At 41.9% G+C, this 17,643-nt stretch overlaps 1 protein-coding gene across 2 annotated transcripts in view; it reads left to right on the forward strand.

Moving 5' to 3' along the window:
* Positions 1-1,122: 1,122 nt before the first annotated feature.
* NCEH1 (neutral cholesterol ester hydrolase 1) overlaps positions 1,123-17,643 on the forward strand; it is a 45,677-nt gene continuing 29,156 nt past the window's right edge. The window contains exon 1 of one of the 2 annotated variants that reach the window (XM_028101142.2): positions 1,123-1,407. In XM_028101142.2, the coding sequence (XP_027956943.1) occupies positions 1,270-1,407 (138 nt within the window). In that variant the 5' untranslated portion in view covers positions 1,123-1,269. The remainder of the gene's footprint in view (positions 1,408-17,643) is intronic. The other variant, XM_088025414.1, reaches the window with a different exon arrangement.

Raw genomic sequence — 17,643 nt, forward strand, 5'->3', positions numbered from 1 at the left:
GATGATCTCAACCTTGAATTCTTGAAATACCATTGAAGTGTGCCCTTTATATGTTTTCTTCCAACTCTGAACAAGAAACATATTTTCTCCTAATAATCTCATTTTCAGTCCCAAACTTATGACTATTTCACTCCTTTGGATCAGATTAAATTTAAATGACTATATTAAGGTACAAAATTATGTGTACCAGGTGTTTTAAGTCCTTGTTCAATAAGTTTGGAGCTGTTCTCGTACCACCTCCTTAAAACAGTTCTTCCAAATGTTTTCCTCCGGGATCTCTGGTTTTAATTCACCTGGTAGAGTTCTTTGTCTCATTCTATAACCTACCCTCTCCCCCATGGGAAATCTGGATTCAAATTATTTTGCTGCTCTCATTGACCCACTGAAAGAATTTTTTTTTTCAGGTGGCTTTTCCCTATTTATTTATTCATGTATATTAGTATAGATTCCCGGTTTTTATGTTATTTATAATCCATTAATTATTTATTTTGATGCTAAAATTACCCCAGCTTTAGCTATTGGGAGATCCTTCAGTCTGTCACCTGTGTCCTTTTGACCAGTCCCCTCATTTTTGAGCACTTCCTTATCTTCTAGCACAACAGACTCGTCTTGTACTTTACTTGCCCCAGCCTTGGAATCACCTTTTTCTCCAAAGAGCCAGCAGAGTCCTGGTTCTTTTTATTGGCAAATGAAATTTGGAAACCAAGACTTGGATGCTAGATATACTATTGGCTTGTCCCTGATTGAGCTATAGGAATTTATTATCTTTTTTTTCACCACGTATCAGCTAGAATTTACATTCCATTGCAAGTCTGGCTCTAGAAGACAGTGGATTTTTATTATCTTTCTCAGTATCTCCACTGTGAGTCAGAGTGGGCCAAGGACTTTGCACACACACACACACACACACACACACACACAGACTCATCACATTGAAACTATCCTGGGTTTTAATTTGGGATCCTGCAGGAGGGAGCCCTTAGTCACAGGCGTGCAATACAGACCTGTGTCCTCCAGAGTCCGCTGTGCTGCTCCTAGCGCAGCCCCGGAGCTGTCTCTAACCTCGAGTGTCTGCAACACTTTGCAAGGACACCGAAGAGGAGGCACGTCAGCGCTCCGACTTCCTCCCGACGCCGCCTCTGATTGGCTCCTGGGCGTGTAAGAAACCGGTGAATGAGCCGCTGACCCTTACAGAAACTTGCTGGAGGTCTTTGCGTGGCCCAGACCTTTCCTCCGCGTCCACCCGCCGGTAAGCCGAGCCGCGGGAGGATGAGGTCGTCCTGTGTCCTGCTCACCGCCCTGGTGGCGCTGGCCGCCTATTACATCTACATCCCCCTGCCCAGCTCTGTGTCCGATCCCTGGAAGCTGATGCTGCTGGACGCGACTTTCCGGAGCGCACAGCAAGTGGTGAGACGCAGCCCAGAGCTGATTCTCTCTCCCTCCTCTTAAGTAATATTTGGGAAGGGGGAAGCAAGATTCCCAGACCGCGTCCCACGAGAACGCATATTTTTCTAACGCAATTAGACGATCAATTTTTAAGGTGGTTCAGTCTGGCGTTTTCAGGGTGTCTCGTTTGCCTCCTTGCTAGCAGCGGGCTAGATCTGTATCTTCTCCTCTGCGTTGATGACCGTGAAGGTGAAGTTCTTGAACAGAATTTGACAACTGTTTAACCCTTCGTCTGTCTTAAATATCCCTCCTCTTTCTTGGTTCGCAGTGTCAAAAAACAAAAAACCCACCTTTCAGCCTTTTATAAACCACCCTTCCCCATTTTCCTTCTTCTGCAGGGGCCAGCAGAGAGTGAGTTAAATGTTTTAGGAAGGCTGTGGGGAAAAACAGGCTCTAATTCCGGGTAGTGTGCAGCCACCTTAAAAGCGGAAGCGGGCACCGGCGATCTTCCGAGGTCCCCCGACTGTGGAGCTCTCCATTCCTGGGGGCAGCAGGCAGGGATCCTGTAAGCACTTGAGTAACCGCGGAGGTCTCCCGTTTTCTGCGTGGTGCTTATCAGCTCAGCGCAGGAAGGAGGCCAGGAGGCCTGGCTGCCTGGCTGAAGACAAGGCAGTGGAGGGGGCGGCAGCGGCGTTTTGCATGATGCACTTGTTTTCCGCCTGCCCTGCAGCATTTATTTTCTCTCCTTGATTGTCAAGGAGATGATCTTGACCTGAGCCAAGATACTCCTCCTTACCCTTGCAGGGTAACATTTCTGTCTACTGTATCATGGGTATGGATTTCTTTTCCCCGTAGGCCATACAATGTAACTGTCTGCATTTTATTATATAGTAAGAGACATTAATTTTAGTGCCAGAGAATCTAAAATCTAAACTACAATCTGCAGCCAAGGCTGGGCCCTATTTTCTAACCCTTCTTAATCTCAGGTTATTTTTGTAAGCTCCTTTTTTTTCAGGAGTGACTAGAGAAAGAGGGGGAAAAAATCATGAGTTTTCCTAGAGGGTTGATGTTTCTTTTCCCTTTTCCATTCTAATTGTGTGTAAAATCACAGAGTCTCTGAGGCTTTGTCCTATCACAAAGCCCCTGAAGTAGGGTATTGTAGCACATTCCTGCTAAGGGTTTGTTTTTCTTTCTTTTTTTTAAATTAATTTTTAAAAAGATTTCATTTTTAAGTAATCTCTACACCCAATGTGGGGCTCAAACTCAAACTCCAAGATCAAGAGCTACATGCTCCACCTACCAAGCCAGTCAGGCACCCCAGAGATTTGTTTTTCTTAAATCCAGCCATGTTTTCCATTCCCTGTTGTCTCTTAGGAATGGTCTATGAAGTTATACAGCCCGTTCCTTCCCTCCTGTTGACTGCAATGCTGACATGGTGGAAGAATGACCATCCCCTTCTCTAGCATTTGTCCCAAGAAAGGTGGTCTTCTTGTAGGAAGCCCTGAAGACCCTCTCTTCCTTCAGAAATTATGTAATTTAGGAGTGATATCCTTTAAAGTTCTGGGGTACAATGGTCTTTATCGAGGTGGGTTATAATGGCCTTCAACAAGAAGAAGAATCATAACTAGTTAGAAGAGTAAGAAAAATGTGAAAAAAGAATCAAACCGCTCTGTTGGCTGCAGAGATTATTCTTAGTTTTCAGGTCACCAAAGAAGTCTTCCCCATCATGTGTCATTGGGGAAACGCCAGGTTTGGTGAAAAGCCATTCTTCCCCAACTATAGGGTATCAACCCATCAAAGGCAAGGCCGTTGTACCCTATGATCCTCTATATAGAATGTGCCCTCAGTTGATGTTTGGGACTGATAATGTGTGTAAAGCCAGGTCATGGAGATAAATGAGGTAACCAATTATCCTCACCTGACACTGTGGCTTGAGAGTGGGTTTGCCCAGAAGTGGCTCTCATCACTTTTCTTCTAAATTGTGAAAGATCAGAAAGATCATTCAGGGCACATGGTAGCATATTCTACCCAGTAAAACAATTTACTAATGTCACTTCAAATTGTGCCGGGGAAAAGGCGATGTGATTTGACACATTGTAAGTGAATACGAACGTGACTGCTAGAGTATGCCTCCCTGAGTCCCATCCCAACCAGGCTACTTACTGGCATCGAGGCCAGGAAATTTACTAACCTTCTCTGGTCCTCCATTTTCCCTGTAAAACAGACTTAACATCTACCTTACAAGGTTGCCATGAGGTTTAATAATGTATTTAAATGCCTGGAACTTGTAGTTATTCCTCTAAGAGTTGTTCCAAAGGTCCACTACGGATTGTAGAGAAAATGTGGGATTGCCCAACTTTGTTGAAACAATAAAACAAATGTCAACTGGAAAGGATTTATCTCTTTGAAACCTGGGGAGCTACCACTAAATTGCATGGCATAAAGTTTGTTACCCAAGCAATTTTCGTTAGAATTGATTTGCTCAATTACAAAAGCTGCCTAAGCTACTTCAGAGGTGAAGCTTGGCCTACTTCTTAGCACAGTAGGCACGTGCCCAGCATCAAGAAATATGAATGCTGCTTTTATTCTTGTGCAGATGAGTCAGATTATTGAGATTTTATTGATTGTACTTTTTTTTCCCTTGGGATCCTCCAATATTACCTAAGAAGAAGCTACTTGAGATCCTTCTCTAAAGTCATCTCCAACACAGATGCTGCATTAAAATCGTCTAGGGAGCTTTAAAAATCCTGATGCCCGAGTTCAGTCCTATACCAGATTTATTCAGAATCTCTGGGAGGTGAGACCCGGGCTTCAGTTTTAAAAGCTCCCCGGGTGATTTCAATGTGCAGTAAAATTTGAGAACCACTGTTCTTTAAGGTAAATCAAATGCATTGCAGATCAGATAATATATATTCCTTAAATTGCACTAGTTATCTTGCACACATGTGGCTGGAAATGAGCCCTTTTACATTACATGGATTAGTTTATCAGATTAGTTGGTTGACACTCAACTGACTGAGCCACCCAGGCGCTCCAGCACTGCTGTTTCATGAGAAATATGGGGGACCATTCAGCAACCTTATTTTGTTTTGTTTTATTTTGTTTTGTTTTGCAGTATCATTTAAAAAAAAGGAAGCAAAAAATTAAGAGATTATATAAATTATGGAACATGCATTTTTTGAATACTATACAGTCAAAACATTTAGGTTGTAAATAATGTTTAAAGACCTACAAAAGATACGTACTTTATGTTAAGTGGGAAAATGCAACAAAACAGCATATATGCCATTATCCCATTTAAAATACTTATATATACCAAAACATATAGTTCTGTATATCTATATGCCAAAACATATAATTATGTATATCTATATATCAATTTATCTATACTTAGAGAAAAAGCAGAAGGGTATGATTTAAAATGTAGTGCTTTTTTTTTCTGGGCCATCTTCAATTTTCACTTCTATATATTCTAGCTTTTCTACAATGAATGTGTAGTAATAAGAAATTATTAAAAAAATTTTTGTAGGTTTCCTACTTCTAAAGAGGAATTGATGTGCACACACATACCAATATGATTACTATTTTAGTAATTGTTCTCTAAAAAAATCAGATTTCTTTAAAAAAAAAAAAGTATCCTGGATCCCCTGATACAGCTCTCATAGTGGCATACTCCCTGCTTAGTCATTTAGATGTGACACAGATGGAAAGTGGTTTTAGGGAGATGCCAAAATGACCTAAAAGAACCTATAGCCTGGTAGAATGGAGAAGACATGTTAATATATAACTATTAAAAAGGTACTTGCTGACAGGCATTACTGAAGAGGCCAGTTCCAGAAGCTCATAGGAGGGAGAGGCTTTGTACGGTTTAAAGGAAGGTAAAGATGGCGGCTAAAGGCAATAGGTTATCTGAAGGGAGTTCAGAGCAAGGGCTGGGCTTGGCTTACCTTGATCATTTCCCAATTTACTAATTCCTCTACTATGTATCTTTTTTTAAAAAATTGTATTTACTTATTTTAGAGAGAGAAAGAGAGAGCGGGTGCAGGTGGGGGAGGAGCAGAGGGACAAGCAGACTCCGAGAGGAGTACAGAGCCTGACGTGGGGCTTGATCCCATGACCCCGAGATTGTGACCTGAGCCAAAATCCAGCGTGGGACGCTTAACCCACTGAGCCACCCAGGCCCTCCTCTACTATGTATCTTTTTGATGACATAATGTAAAACAGGTGTTTTTGCTGAATGTTTCCCCCTGTTTCTTATGGGTGACAGTGCCTTTGAACCAGTTGAACAAGGTTTTTCATCTTGTAAAATGTCTCCAAACATCAAAATGCAATGTGACTTCACCTGGAAGTTCCGTGCAGGAATGTACTCTCGGGCTGTGTAAGTGTGGTTTAAATCCGGCTCAGCTGGATGCCACGCAGAACTCCAATTTGCTAACCTTTTTCATAACCATTCATGAACTGGAACGTTTACTATTGTCAGGTAAATTTAACTCAAAAACATTAGTAAATACTAAGTTTTGTCCACCGCCTTCTAGACTTGCTGTGATACATATTTCTTCATTTAATTAGAGATTTCACCAATCACAATAATTTTTAGCTAACTTGGTGGAATTTTCATAAACACCTCGCAGCAGAAATGCTTTAAGAATACTTTAGGGGCAGGGCACCTGGGTGGCTCAGTCCATTAAGTGACCAACTCTTGATTTTGGCTCGTCTTGATCTCCGGATCATGGCATCGAGCCCTGCATGAGGCCCTGCACTCTGTGGGGCATCTGCTGGAGATTCTCTCTCTCCCCCTCTCCCTCTGCCCCTCCCCCCACTCTCTCTGTCTCTCAAATAAATAAATAAATCTTTTAAAAAATTAAGGTCGGTTTGATTCAGCTACCAGGTGTGTTAGACAATGCCTAATTTATAGCTTTCCTTGTTATTTTTCCTAGACCTCTATAAATATAGCCCTCAGCACAAGAATGCTATATTACTTTATTTTAGTGGGACATTCTATTTCTAACATGTGACTTGGGCTTGATCTGAAGACATTTCTGGAAGGCATGGAAGTGCAGTGATCGTTCTTAAACAGTCTGTTAATGCACAGTTGCTTCTTTTAAAATACAGAGTATATATTTTCACTGCTAAATGAAATGATATGGGAGATCAATACTTATTTTCTCCATTTTATGTTTATAACGAATTAAGAAATGTAATTGAATGTCCAAGTGGCAAACCTAGTTATATTCTATACCCAATTTGTGTCCAATTATGAAATTTTAACAATCTATCTTTCAGTGTTTCCAAAATAAAATTAAAGTCCTACCCTTTGGAAGTCATCACTCGTTCAGTAAATACTAACTGAACACCAGTTACTGTGTGAACTGGCAAAACAAAAATGAAAAAGACACATGCCTAATCTCAAGGAGTTTACAGTGGAGTGAAAGGAGGGTAAGCCTATTGGCAGTTACAGAGTGTGTTCTTGAATGACAGAGTTATTGACAGAGACTTTAAGGGTTGCTCCAAGAGCCTTAAAAAGGACCTCTAATGTAGACCCAGGCCACAGGCATTGAGGACTATTTCCCTCTCACACTGGCATCTAATCTGAGTTATCGAGGTTGATTGTTTACAGTAAAAAAACTAACATTTCTTAAGCATATAGTGAGCATTTACTCTGTGCCAGATACTGTGCTATGTGCTTTGCATGCAATTCATTGAGGCCATGCTATAATTCTATGAGGTGGATGTCCTTATTCTCCTTCCTTTACAAAGGAGGAAACTGAATTGCAAAGAAAACTAACTTGCTCAAGATGACACAGTTTATGAGAGGTAGACTCACAATTCAACTCCTGCCTGTCTCACTCTGAGCTCAAGACTTTAACCATTGTACTCGCTTGCCTTTCCATAGGAGCTGAGTGAAGGAGGTGGAGGAGGAGAAGGTAGGGGTAGAAAGGAGGGTGGAAGGGCATTCCGGCCAGAAGGGACATTCCAATGGGAGAGGATGTTAGAGCTAAGGAACTACAAGTGGATTAGACCTCAGAGAGGTAAGGCTGGAAGGAAGCATAAGCAAGATAAAGAAGGGCTCTGTGGGCTGAGAAAGGGGCCACTGAAAGATTTTTCACAGGGAAATTACACAGTCAAATGTGTGTTCTAGAACAGTTTCTCTGTGACAGTGTAGAGACTGGAGTTGAAGAAAGTAAATGAAGGTGAGCATCCACTGAGGAGACAATCCAGATGAGAGGTGAGAGCATGAACTTACAGTGAAGCTGACAGACTTGCTGACGGAGAGAGAGTATGGAGTGAAGGAGAGAAAGGAGTTCATGGTGGCTCCTGAGACAGACCCTGGAGTACCTGGCTGAATAGTGACAATGGCCCCGATTCAGGAAGAGCAGATCTGAAAGTGAAGATCATAGAGTTTTGGATCTTGTTTTGAAATGTCTGTGGGACTAGTCTGAGGACAGCTTTTCATAAATAGTTTGCATGTGCAAGACCAGAGCCCAGGAGAGAGGGAGTTGGACCAGAGACATGGATTTGGGAATGGTCGGTGAATGGGTGGTGGTGGAAGCAGGGGGAATGGAGTCAGAGTGAGATTGAGAGATCCTACCAGGAGTACCTCAGGGAGATGCCAGTGGCCACACAGGGAGAGGAGAAATGAGACCCTGACGAACATGATTTTTTATTATATTTTACATTTATATAGCGCTCTAGATTTTACAAAAGTTTTCACTTAATCTCTCTTTTTTTTTTTTCCAAAAAAAATCTGTGTTTGGGTGGTGGCTGGGTGGTGCCCTTGGTTAAGCATCCGACTCTTGGTTTTGGCTCAGGTCATGATCTCAGGGTCATGAGATCAAGCCCCAAGTCCAGCTCTGTGTTCAGGGTAGAATCTGCTTAAGTCCCTCTCTGCCCCTCCCCCACCTCTCTCTCTCTCAAATAAAATAAATAAATCTTTTTTAGAAAAGTGTTTTAAGGGTGCCTGGGTGGCCCAGTCATTAAGCGTCTGCCTTCGGCTCAGGTCATGACCCCAGGGTCCTGGGATCGAGCCCCACATCGGGCTCCCTGCTCAGCGGGAAGCCTGCTTCTCCCTCTCCCACTTCCCCTGCTTGTGTTCCCTCTCTCGCTATCTCTCTCTCTGTCAAATAAATAAATGAAATCTTAAAAAAAGAAGAAAATGTGTTTTAAGCTTTTTTTTTTTTTTTTAAGTAAGCTCTATGCCCAATATGGGTCTTGAACTCACGATCCCAAGAAAAGAGTCACATGCTCCACCAATTGAGACAGCCAGGTGCCCCACCCTTCATTTTATTTTTGTGATGAATAATTGGCTGGCATGAATTACTTCCATTTATCAAGTGAGGAAACAGGTTCAGAGAGAGTCAGTGACATCCCCAAGATCACATGATTCGTGAGACTAGAATCGAATGTCCTGGATTCCTATTTTCCTGCTCTCACTTGCTGAGCCAGGCTGACCTGAAAACAAAGTCCTCCACAATGGATTTCCCCTTTTTGTCTCTGGTGCTGTCTCTGACCCACCCCTCGTAGCTGCGGCCACGCACGTGGGAGTGCTCATGATCACTTTGACACTAGTTCACCTGGCACCTGGGTGGCTCAGTCAGTTAAGCACCTGCCTTCAGCTCAGGTCATGATCCCAGGATCCTGGGATCCAGCCCTGCATTGGGCTCCCTGCTTAGTGGGGAATTTGCTTCTGCCTCTCCCTCTGCCCTCCGCCCGCCCCACCCCCTGACCCTGCTCATGCTCTCTCTCTCTCTCACTCTTTCTCAAATAAATAAAATCTTCTGAAGAAATAGACTTGGAACAGTACCTGACATAAGAAATATATATATATATATAGTCCAGATCTGAGTTTTGACAACTGTCTGCAATATACTCCAATAGTAATATGCTGTTTTGTATTCTTTTATTTTCACAGTTATTCTTGTCAGTCTACTACTGCTCTTACTGGCAGACCGGAATCTATACAGATATAGATCTTCTTAAACTTCTGTTGGCTGTGGCTACTGGGTTTAACTCCTGGCTTCAGCACTAACTAGCTGTGAAACTAGTTAGGCAAGTTACTTGAACTCTAACCTTAGTTTTCTCACCTATAAAAGTGAGATAATGATAGTGCATCCCTTGAGGCTTGTTATATGGACTATATGTGATTGCATATATAAAATTCTTGCACAATCCTTGCTGTAAAGCAAGAACTAAAAACTGCTTCCTACGGTTAAAGTTTTAGAGTCTATGGGCTGAGTTTGCTGATGTTCTAACTGAAGAGATCTATGAATCAGCACCCTCATAGCTAACTCATATTCTTCTGTTTTATGTATATACTCAACCTTTATAAGAATCCTGTAAGGTAAGTACTATTACTATTACTATATTGTAAGTGAAGAAACTGAGGCACAGAGGGGTTAAGTATCTTGCCAAAATCAAACACCCAGAGCCAAAACTCTAATTCAGGCACTCTGCCTTTGTAGATAGTGCTCTAAAAGTCAAAGAAATTGAATGTCTCTTAGGCTTTCACTGTCTCATATCAAAGATCTCCACTGGAGTTTGCCAAGGTATCAATTCGTTTTAGAATATGATGTCACCTGAAAAGAGTTCCTTAGGTTTTAGGTATCTCAGGTACAGTTGGTGACATGACATTTTGTTATATAAATTAAAGTCCTTTATTTGAATTCTGTCTCAATGGTGGGCCATCTTGCCGCATTGTGAAAGTGGTGAAGAAGTACTTGCAAGCAGGGTTGATCTTTTTCTCAACGAAGGGCTTCGGATTTGCTCAAATGCTTGCCATCTTTGGGGCCTGGAGATCTTTCCTGTACCTATGGAAAAGATGACTTTGACTTCTAAAGTTATTAAAGGCAGGTGTCTTCAGTCGAACACCAGAACAAGAAATTCACGATGGCCTCTATCATTTGTTAACCACCATATACCGGGCACTGGGGTGATAGCAGTTCACAAAACACACAGCACTTGGCCTCCCGAGAGCTACAATCCAATGCCAAATATATGTGGCAAGAAAATAGAGTGAGTATGGAGAAATTTGTTGGCAGGCTGATGGTAATCGAAATCCTATAAAGACATGAAATCCCCTATGGAAACAATGTTGAATGAGAAGAGGTGGTACCAACAAAAGCGACAGAACAGGGAACAATGAGGAAAACTGGGGAAATAAAGTGTTAAAGAAACCAGCAAAGAGTAGTAGCAGGAAAGGGTGGTCAACTGTGTTGAATTCTCCTGAGAGACTGAGGGACGTGAGGATGGCACGGGGCCCATCAGCTCTACATCCTGGTGTTCTCCTCAAGGTCTCAGCCACAGATGTACTCCCAAGCAACTGTGGATTTTACAGTTCAGGGTCTCAATCTACAGCCTGTTTGTTAGAATGATTTCAAGGATGTCTGCCAAAACTAATATTTTGACTGGTAATGCTCATCATATTGAGCTATCATTTCTCACAGGAAATAGCCAAAATAAACTTTATAGCTTGTGATTAAAACCTGAGATGGAAGTTACTGATGGATATTACTGAGGTAATAAATAGCTATATATAAAAATTATATACATATAACTATTTAGTAGATTAAAAAATATTTGTTTAAAAAAATTTAGGGGCACCTGGCTGGCTCAGTCAGTGAGCAGATGACTGTTGATCTCGGGGTCATGAGTTCGAGCCCTATGCTGGGTATGGAGAGTGCTTAAAAATAAAAATGATGTTGAATGAGAAGAGGTGGTGCCAACAAAGGCAGAAAGAAAAAGTAAAATAGCTAATTTCCCCAAAGAGCTAATTTTAAATTTGTGTTGTTTGGTTCATCTATGTGGAAACCTATCTTAAAATGTGGAGTCTTACAAGCTAAGTAGCTTTTTCTGTCTGCTTCAAAATGAGGTTCCCATCAGATGAATATTAAACTTTCTCCCCTGTAGGTTGATGCCTATTAATTCTGTAGTTAATAGTATACCATTAAAATGCACATATTATACTTTTGTCAAGAACAGTGGGCCAGTATTTTTTAGGACACACCATGTGCTAGATTCGAGCCTTAGTTAGCAACCACAGAAGCTCTTACTGACTAAACCAGTAACTTGTCAGTCTTATTTCCTCACATAGCAAATTTAAATTGGCATAATTCTGCAACTTAAATGAAGATATTTTGGATAAAAACAAGAACATTGTTATTGGTTATGTCTACAGAAGGAATCTGTTTGCCAGTGATTTTCAATTCCTCTAAAAACATGATTTCCCGAATTCATAAGAGCCTATTTTTGGGTAAATCATAGAACTTTAACTGCTTAAAAAGTTGGGACTTTCATTTGGGTGTTGTCAGTGTTTAAATGTCTTTATGCCATTCCCCCCACCATCCATTTTTTGAGTCTGAAAGGATGTAAAAAAAACACCAGACAGATGCAGAGATAAGGGTATTCCAGGAAAACAGCATGTGTACAATTCTGAGGTGGGACAGCATGGTGCCTACCAGAAGCTACTTCGGTTGAGATTCTGAAAGGTGTAAGAAATTTGAAGGAGATCTTTATGTAGCTGAACCATGGGAAGAACTAGTCCCAGTCTTGTGTTAGGATCTATTTCACTGTTTTAATTATGCTAACTCTAGTTAAGCTAACAGTAAAATTATGAAAACACAAGAAAAGTATGATTTTTCAAGAATAAGTACCACTTGGTGAGATCAGCTTTAAACTACTTATTAAAAACATTGTTACAAACCTGTAGAATAGCATTTAAATTTTGGTGACCAAATATATAATTTGACTGAAAACGATTTTGCTACTGTTATTTGGTTTTAGTAGTCTTTTGTCTTAAACAAAAATTTCTTTAAGTCAGTCTTTCCTGTTGTATCCCCCAGTGCCCTGCTTCAAAAAACTCCTTCTTTGTTCCAAGTCTAAAACAAACGCTGCAGTTATTCAGAGTTGTGGTGCCTTACTTGAGACAAGAGCTTCTTGCATGCTCATCTAAGGGGTTGGGTCTACAGTTAGAGACCTCTTGTTTTAAACACTCAGTGTAGTTTCTGTCTCATCCCTATTTCCCTCTCTCACCCCACCCGGTTCTTTCCCTCCATAGAACATATGCTATTGGGAATTGTCTGTTTAATTACTCCTAAGTAATTTGTCTCCCTAAGTAATTCTTTCTTGCCAGGCTGGAAGCTCTCTGAGGGGAGAGAGCATGTCTGTGGGTTTCACCACCGTGTACCCAGCTCCTGAAAGTACCTGGCATGAAGTAAATACATATCCGCTGAGTGAATAAATGGTGACTGACCCAAAGTCCCTGGACAGCTTTTACTGTAAAGAGGCTGGTGAAAATGTCCTGACAGGAAGTTTTCCCTCTACATCCCACTTTTCAAATAAGGCATCATCAATAGGACCAGCAGCAAAATGTGCTTGCTACTGTTTTTATTTTTTGGTTTTTCTTCAAATTTTTATTTAAATTCTAGTTAGTTAACATACAGTACAATATTGGTTTCAGGAGTAGAATTCAGCGATTCATCACTTACATACAACACCCAGTAAATGTGCTTGCTTTTGCCCTGGATTCCTGTTCCTCTTCATGAAAAGCCCAAGTAGAAGAATGATAAGGGGTAAGCTGCCTGCTTTTTTTCAGAAAGCAAGAACTTAAAAGCAACAATGAAAGGAAACATAATCTCCACTATATTAATCCATTCACAATTACACTGAGCACTAGTTGCCTACCCAGCAGTCTGCCCCTCCTAGGGGAAAGAAGGTGAAGGAGGTAGATGTTACATTATCACTCTGTTTCTACAAGTATCAAAAGTAGAAGCTTGAACCATGAACCAAGAGAGGGTGGGGGCAGGAGTGACTGTCTGGGGAGTGAGTAGGGCAGGGTGCCACAGAGGAGGGGGCATTTGCAATGGATCCTAAAGGATGAACATGAGTTTGGTTGTGAGAGGAAGAAGGAGGCATTGCAATAACAGATGGAACCCTACAATTTAGCCTTCTGTATCTTTGAGGAAGGGATGTACTGCATGGGCAAGACAGACTGTGCAGGCAGAGGTGTGTACAAGGAAGTAGTGTGTAGGAATAGGAGTAGGTAAAATGTGTGTTGGTGCAGTAGGTTGTTATCAGCAGGTGGAGAACATTGCTGTAAGTTGTATAATCTCTGGTTGTCACAGACGCTTTAAAATTTTTCCCATAGAAGCATAATTCCTTGAGTAAATTAGAGGACTGAATTATTTTTTATATACCAGAAGTATATGATTATGCTATAGAAAATGTAGAAAATAGAAAAACTTGACTACAGTCTCACCTTAACACAGCCATCATTTGCTTTTTGTTATATTTTCTTCCAGTCTCTTTTTGTGTATGTGTCGGCTTTTGTTAGACATTATCACACTATACATAGAGTTTTACACAGAACTTCTCTTACTTATCATTTACCAGAAGGATTTACCCTATCATTACTGCATAGTATTCTCTCCCCTTTGGAATGGATGTATCAAAGAGCATGTGCCATTTTTAAGCTATTTCCCTATTACCAGATACTTGGACTAGTTACTTGCTATTATAAATAATGTTACAGTGAACATATTTGAGTATATGATCTTTTTGTTTTTAGGGTTTTTCCTCAAGTGATTGCCCCAAATTAGAACTATCATACCAAAGGGTATAAATATTTTTACAAGTCTTGTTTCTTATTTCTAAGTTATTTTCCTATATATGGTTAACAGCAGTGTAAGAGAATGCCAGTTGTTTTATACTCTTTCCAGCATGAACTATTAGACAGTGGACCATTGAACAACACAGGTTTGAACTGTGCAGGTCTTCTTACACATGGATTTTTTTTTCAGTGCATATTTCAGTTTTTATAGCAGTTTTTCATAGTTTATATAGAAATTTGATTCCAAGCCATTTCCTGAGGTACACATGAACATCAATCTCATTGCTCTATAGTCTCACCTTGTTTATGAACAGAGTGCAATCCTCAGCTTCATTACACATATTGTTATTTAGGGGGACTTTGACTTTTCTGGAAAGTAAATTCAACCTCAGGGAAGGAAGATTTGTCTTAAGAGTATACAAAGGAATGAACCAAAGTCTCTGAAAGCAGTTTTTAAAAAAATACTGTAGACAGTGGTAGCCATGTTGGATCAAACATATGAACTCCCTACTTCTTTGCAAGGGTTAAGTCATTTTCATGCTCTAGAAGTTGCTTTGGTTTTCAGTTTATGTGAGGATTGTTAGCTTCCACCCCTGATTATATCGTAGGGCCCTGTATGTCAAGAGCACCTCCAAGTGTTTAACACATCTGTCAACCTCAAGGAGAAGGACCAGTGACCCTTAGCATAGTACTGGGCACCTACCATTATAACACCCAGTTATAAATAGTCCACTTCCTGGCATCCTTGGTGGGGGGGGGGGTGAAGGAGACAGTATTTAGGCAGCTTGGACTTTCTTTCATACTTATACTACATCATATTATATTCTCTTTAACGTATTTCCCTTTTGAAAAAAAAAAAAAGATGGGGCACCTGAGTGGCTCAGTTGGTTAAGCATTGGATTCTTGGTTTCGGCTCAGGCCATGATCTCATGGGTTGTGGAATCAAGCCCCCAGGTTGGCTCTGAGTTCAGCCGGGAGTCTGAGATTCTCTCCCTCTGCCCCTCCCCCTGCTTGTGTACACTCTCTCTCTCAAATAAATAAGTAAATCTTAAAAAAAAAAAAAATTTTCCCTTTTGTCTTCTAACTCTAACCCAATTTATTATCTCAGTAAAATTAATCTTTATCCCCCATTTCTTTTGTAATCCCCTAAGAATGACTATAATTACCTCTGACAAGAAGACTATACTCAAATCAGGGATAAGGAAATCTATGTGCTTTGAAGGGAAAAGAAATTTTATTTTGTTTTATTTTTGCTTTGAAAGGAAAAGAAATTTTAAAAAGAAAGTGCATCAGCCTCTGCAGTCCTTGAGAGAACCCCTAAGTCCCACTCAGATTATCCATAATTCCCATGTCCATTGTCATTACTCTCTAAACTGCCTCTATGCATCATCGCAACCTAAAATGCCAAATAAACAAAACCCACAATCAAATATTTCTAATTTTATGTCTTGGTTTTATTTATTATTATCCAGGTTTGGAGTTAGAAGACTGTCAATTAGGCATATTGTTTGTATGAAAAAATACGTTCTGACTTTCAGATCACCAACTTGAGAGCCACAGGCTGTCCTGCAGATATGTTATTTTTGGTCCACATGGTATATTAAACGTTTTTATTTTTTATTTTTTTATGTTTATTTATTGAAGTCATCTCTACACCCAACGTGGGGCTTGAACTCACGACCCCAAGCTGAAGAGTCGCATGCTCTTCCAACTGAGCCAGCCAGATGCCCCTGTATAGTAAACATTTTTAAATTCATTGCCAACACTTAAAATTCAGAATATTTCACACAACAGTCTGGGCTTCCTGCTTCTCTTGAAAAATCAGATCGCCTGGCAATAGTAGGCCAGAATTTCCATATCACACAATCACCTAGGGAAAGCAGCAGCTTCATCCTTATTCTGGGCCTTGTTTCTCCAGTTTGCCACAAGCCTCCCATTCCCTGATGTCTAATCACCTATTTTACTCATTTGCATTAGCTGCTGTGGCCCCTGAAGACATGAGTTTAAGGCTTCTACAGAGTTTAGTGTTGCATAGAAGTTGGCCAACTGAGGAAACCCAGCACAGTCCTATGTTCTAATTAGATATAGGATCAAGCTGAAATAAAATCAAACATCCACCTTTCTCACCTTCCCCCATGGGAACACGATGTGAACATTTGTAGTCTACCCCCAGCAAAGGGTTGGACGCTAGACATGCGGAAGACCAGAAAGAATTGGATCCAGCAGAGGAGAAATAACACTTAGAATAACAGAGAGTAGGCCCTGCCTGGGACTCAGAGCTGGATTGGGGCCCTGGTTCTGGCCCCCAAATAGAGGGAAATCATTCAATCCATTCAAATTCAGTTTAAATTTTGACGTGTAAAACAGCAGGGCTGTTACAGGTGTGAGGAGGTTAAAGAATAAGTTTACCTCTTCTCCAGCACCTTTGGATACACTGTGTTCCAAATGAAAATCAAATTTGAAACTAAAGGGCTGGCCAAGATCTGATTGCTTCCAGTTAATATAATTTAGCAATGTCAGAATAGGTTCACATTGTTGTTTTACTGTTATATTCATTGTTTATATCACATTATTATATTGTTTATTGTTATTTTAAAGTCCAACAATATTTTTAAATATTTTAGTGGTGGTTTTTTCTTTTTTCTTTTTTTTCCACTTTCTTTCTTCTTTTCGATTTCCGCTCCCTCTTATTTCTCTGAGTCTTGAGGCCCTGCAGAGCGGAGATCTTCCTCATGAGGCTGGACCTCGTCTTCTTCCTCTTCGGCTTCGTCTTCTCGCTCCCACCCTGTCAGGCCTTCAGCCTGTAAGGTCCATCCTTGGCCCTCCATCCTCGGGGAGCTCATGGATTTTAACAAGTACCATCTTAAGAGATGTCATCGTACTTCTTTACCAGAGTCTGAAATTCTTACTACATTTGGCCTCTACCTGATCACGCCGCTCGTGCAGCTCTGAGGGCAAGGACTGGGCCTTTCACGGGGCGAGGCGGGCTCTCACCAAAGGCTTTTCTAGGCTTTGGTGCCCTCTCGGCCCGGGGCCTGGGCTCCTCGGCCAAGTGCCCAGCGCGCCGTCAGTCTCCACTCCTCGCGCCGCCGGCCCGCCTAACCTCCGGGGCCGCCTGGCAGCGCTCCGGAGCTCCCAGCTCCCTGGCTCGGCCATGTTGGAGGACGAGAGTTAAAGGTGAAAGGCCGAGCGGGAGGGGTGAGGGCCCCCGGCGGGGAGGGGCCGGCGGAGCCGGAGCGAGGCTCTGGGAGCGGCGGGCCTTTGTGACTCCGCGGCTGCGCCAAACCTCCGCTGCGAGAGAGGCCAGGAAGGAGACGCCTCCCCTGTCCCCTGTCCCCTGTCCCCGTCGGCTTTCAGGAGACCTAACGCCCTCTCCGCAGCCGTTCATCCCCCGCCCCGGCTGCTCGCCCGCCTCGGGGCTGGTGCGCGCGGATGGCCGCAACTGGGGTTCCGCTCTCAGAGTTCGCGGGGCAGACAGACATAGACCAAACCTCGCACGGAGAACCGAGAGGTGCAGCAATGGAGACGCGTTCGAGCCACGTCGTCACACACGGAGCCTGCAGAGCCGAACTGTTCTCTGCGGAGCAGGGGCGGCTGGGGGGTGGGGGACTTCAAAGAGGAGGTGTCTGGAAGGATAAATAGGAACTTAGGGAACG

Source organism: Eumetopias jubatus, unplaced genomic scaffold (assembly GCF_037043125.1).
Source record: "Eumetopias jubatus isolate StellerSeaLion01/CBP00866 unplaced genomic scaffold, mEumJub1_p1.0 scaffold_1, whole genome shotgun sequence".
Classification (NCBI taxonomy): domain Eukaryota; kingdom Metazoa; phylum Chordata; class Mammalia; order Carnivora; family Otariidae; genus Eumetopias; species Eumetopias jubatus.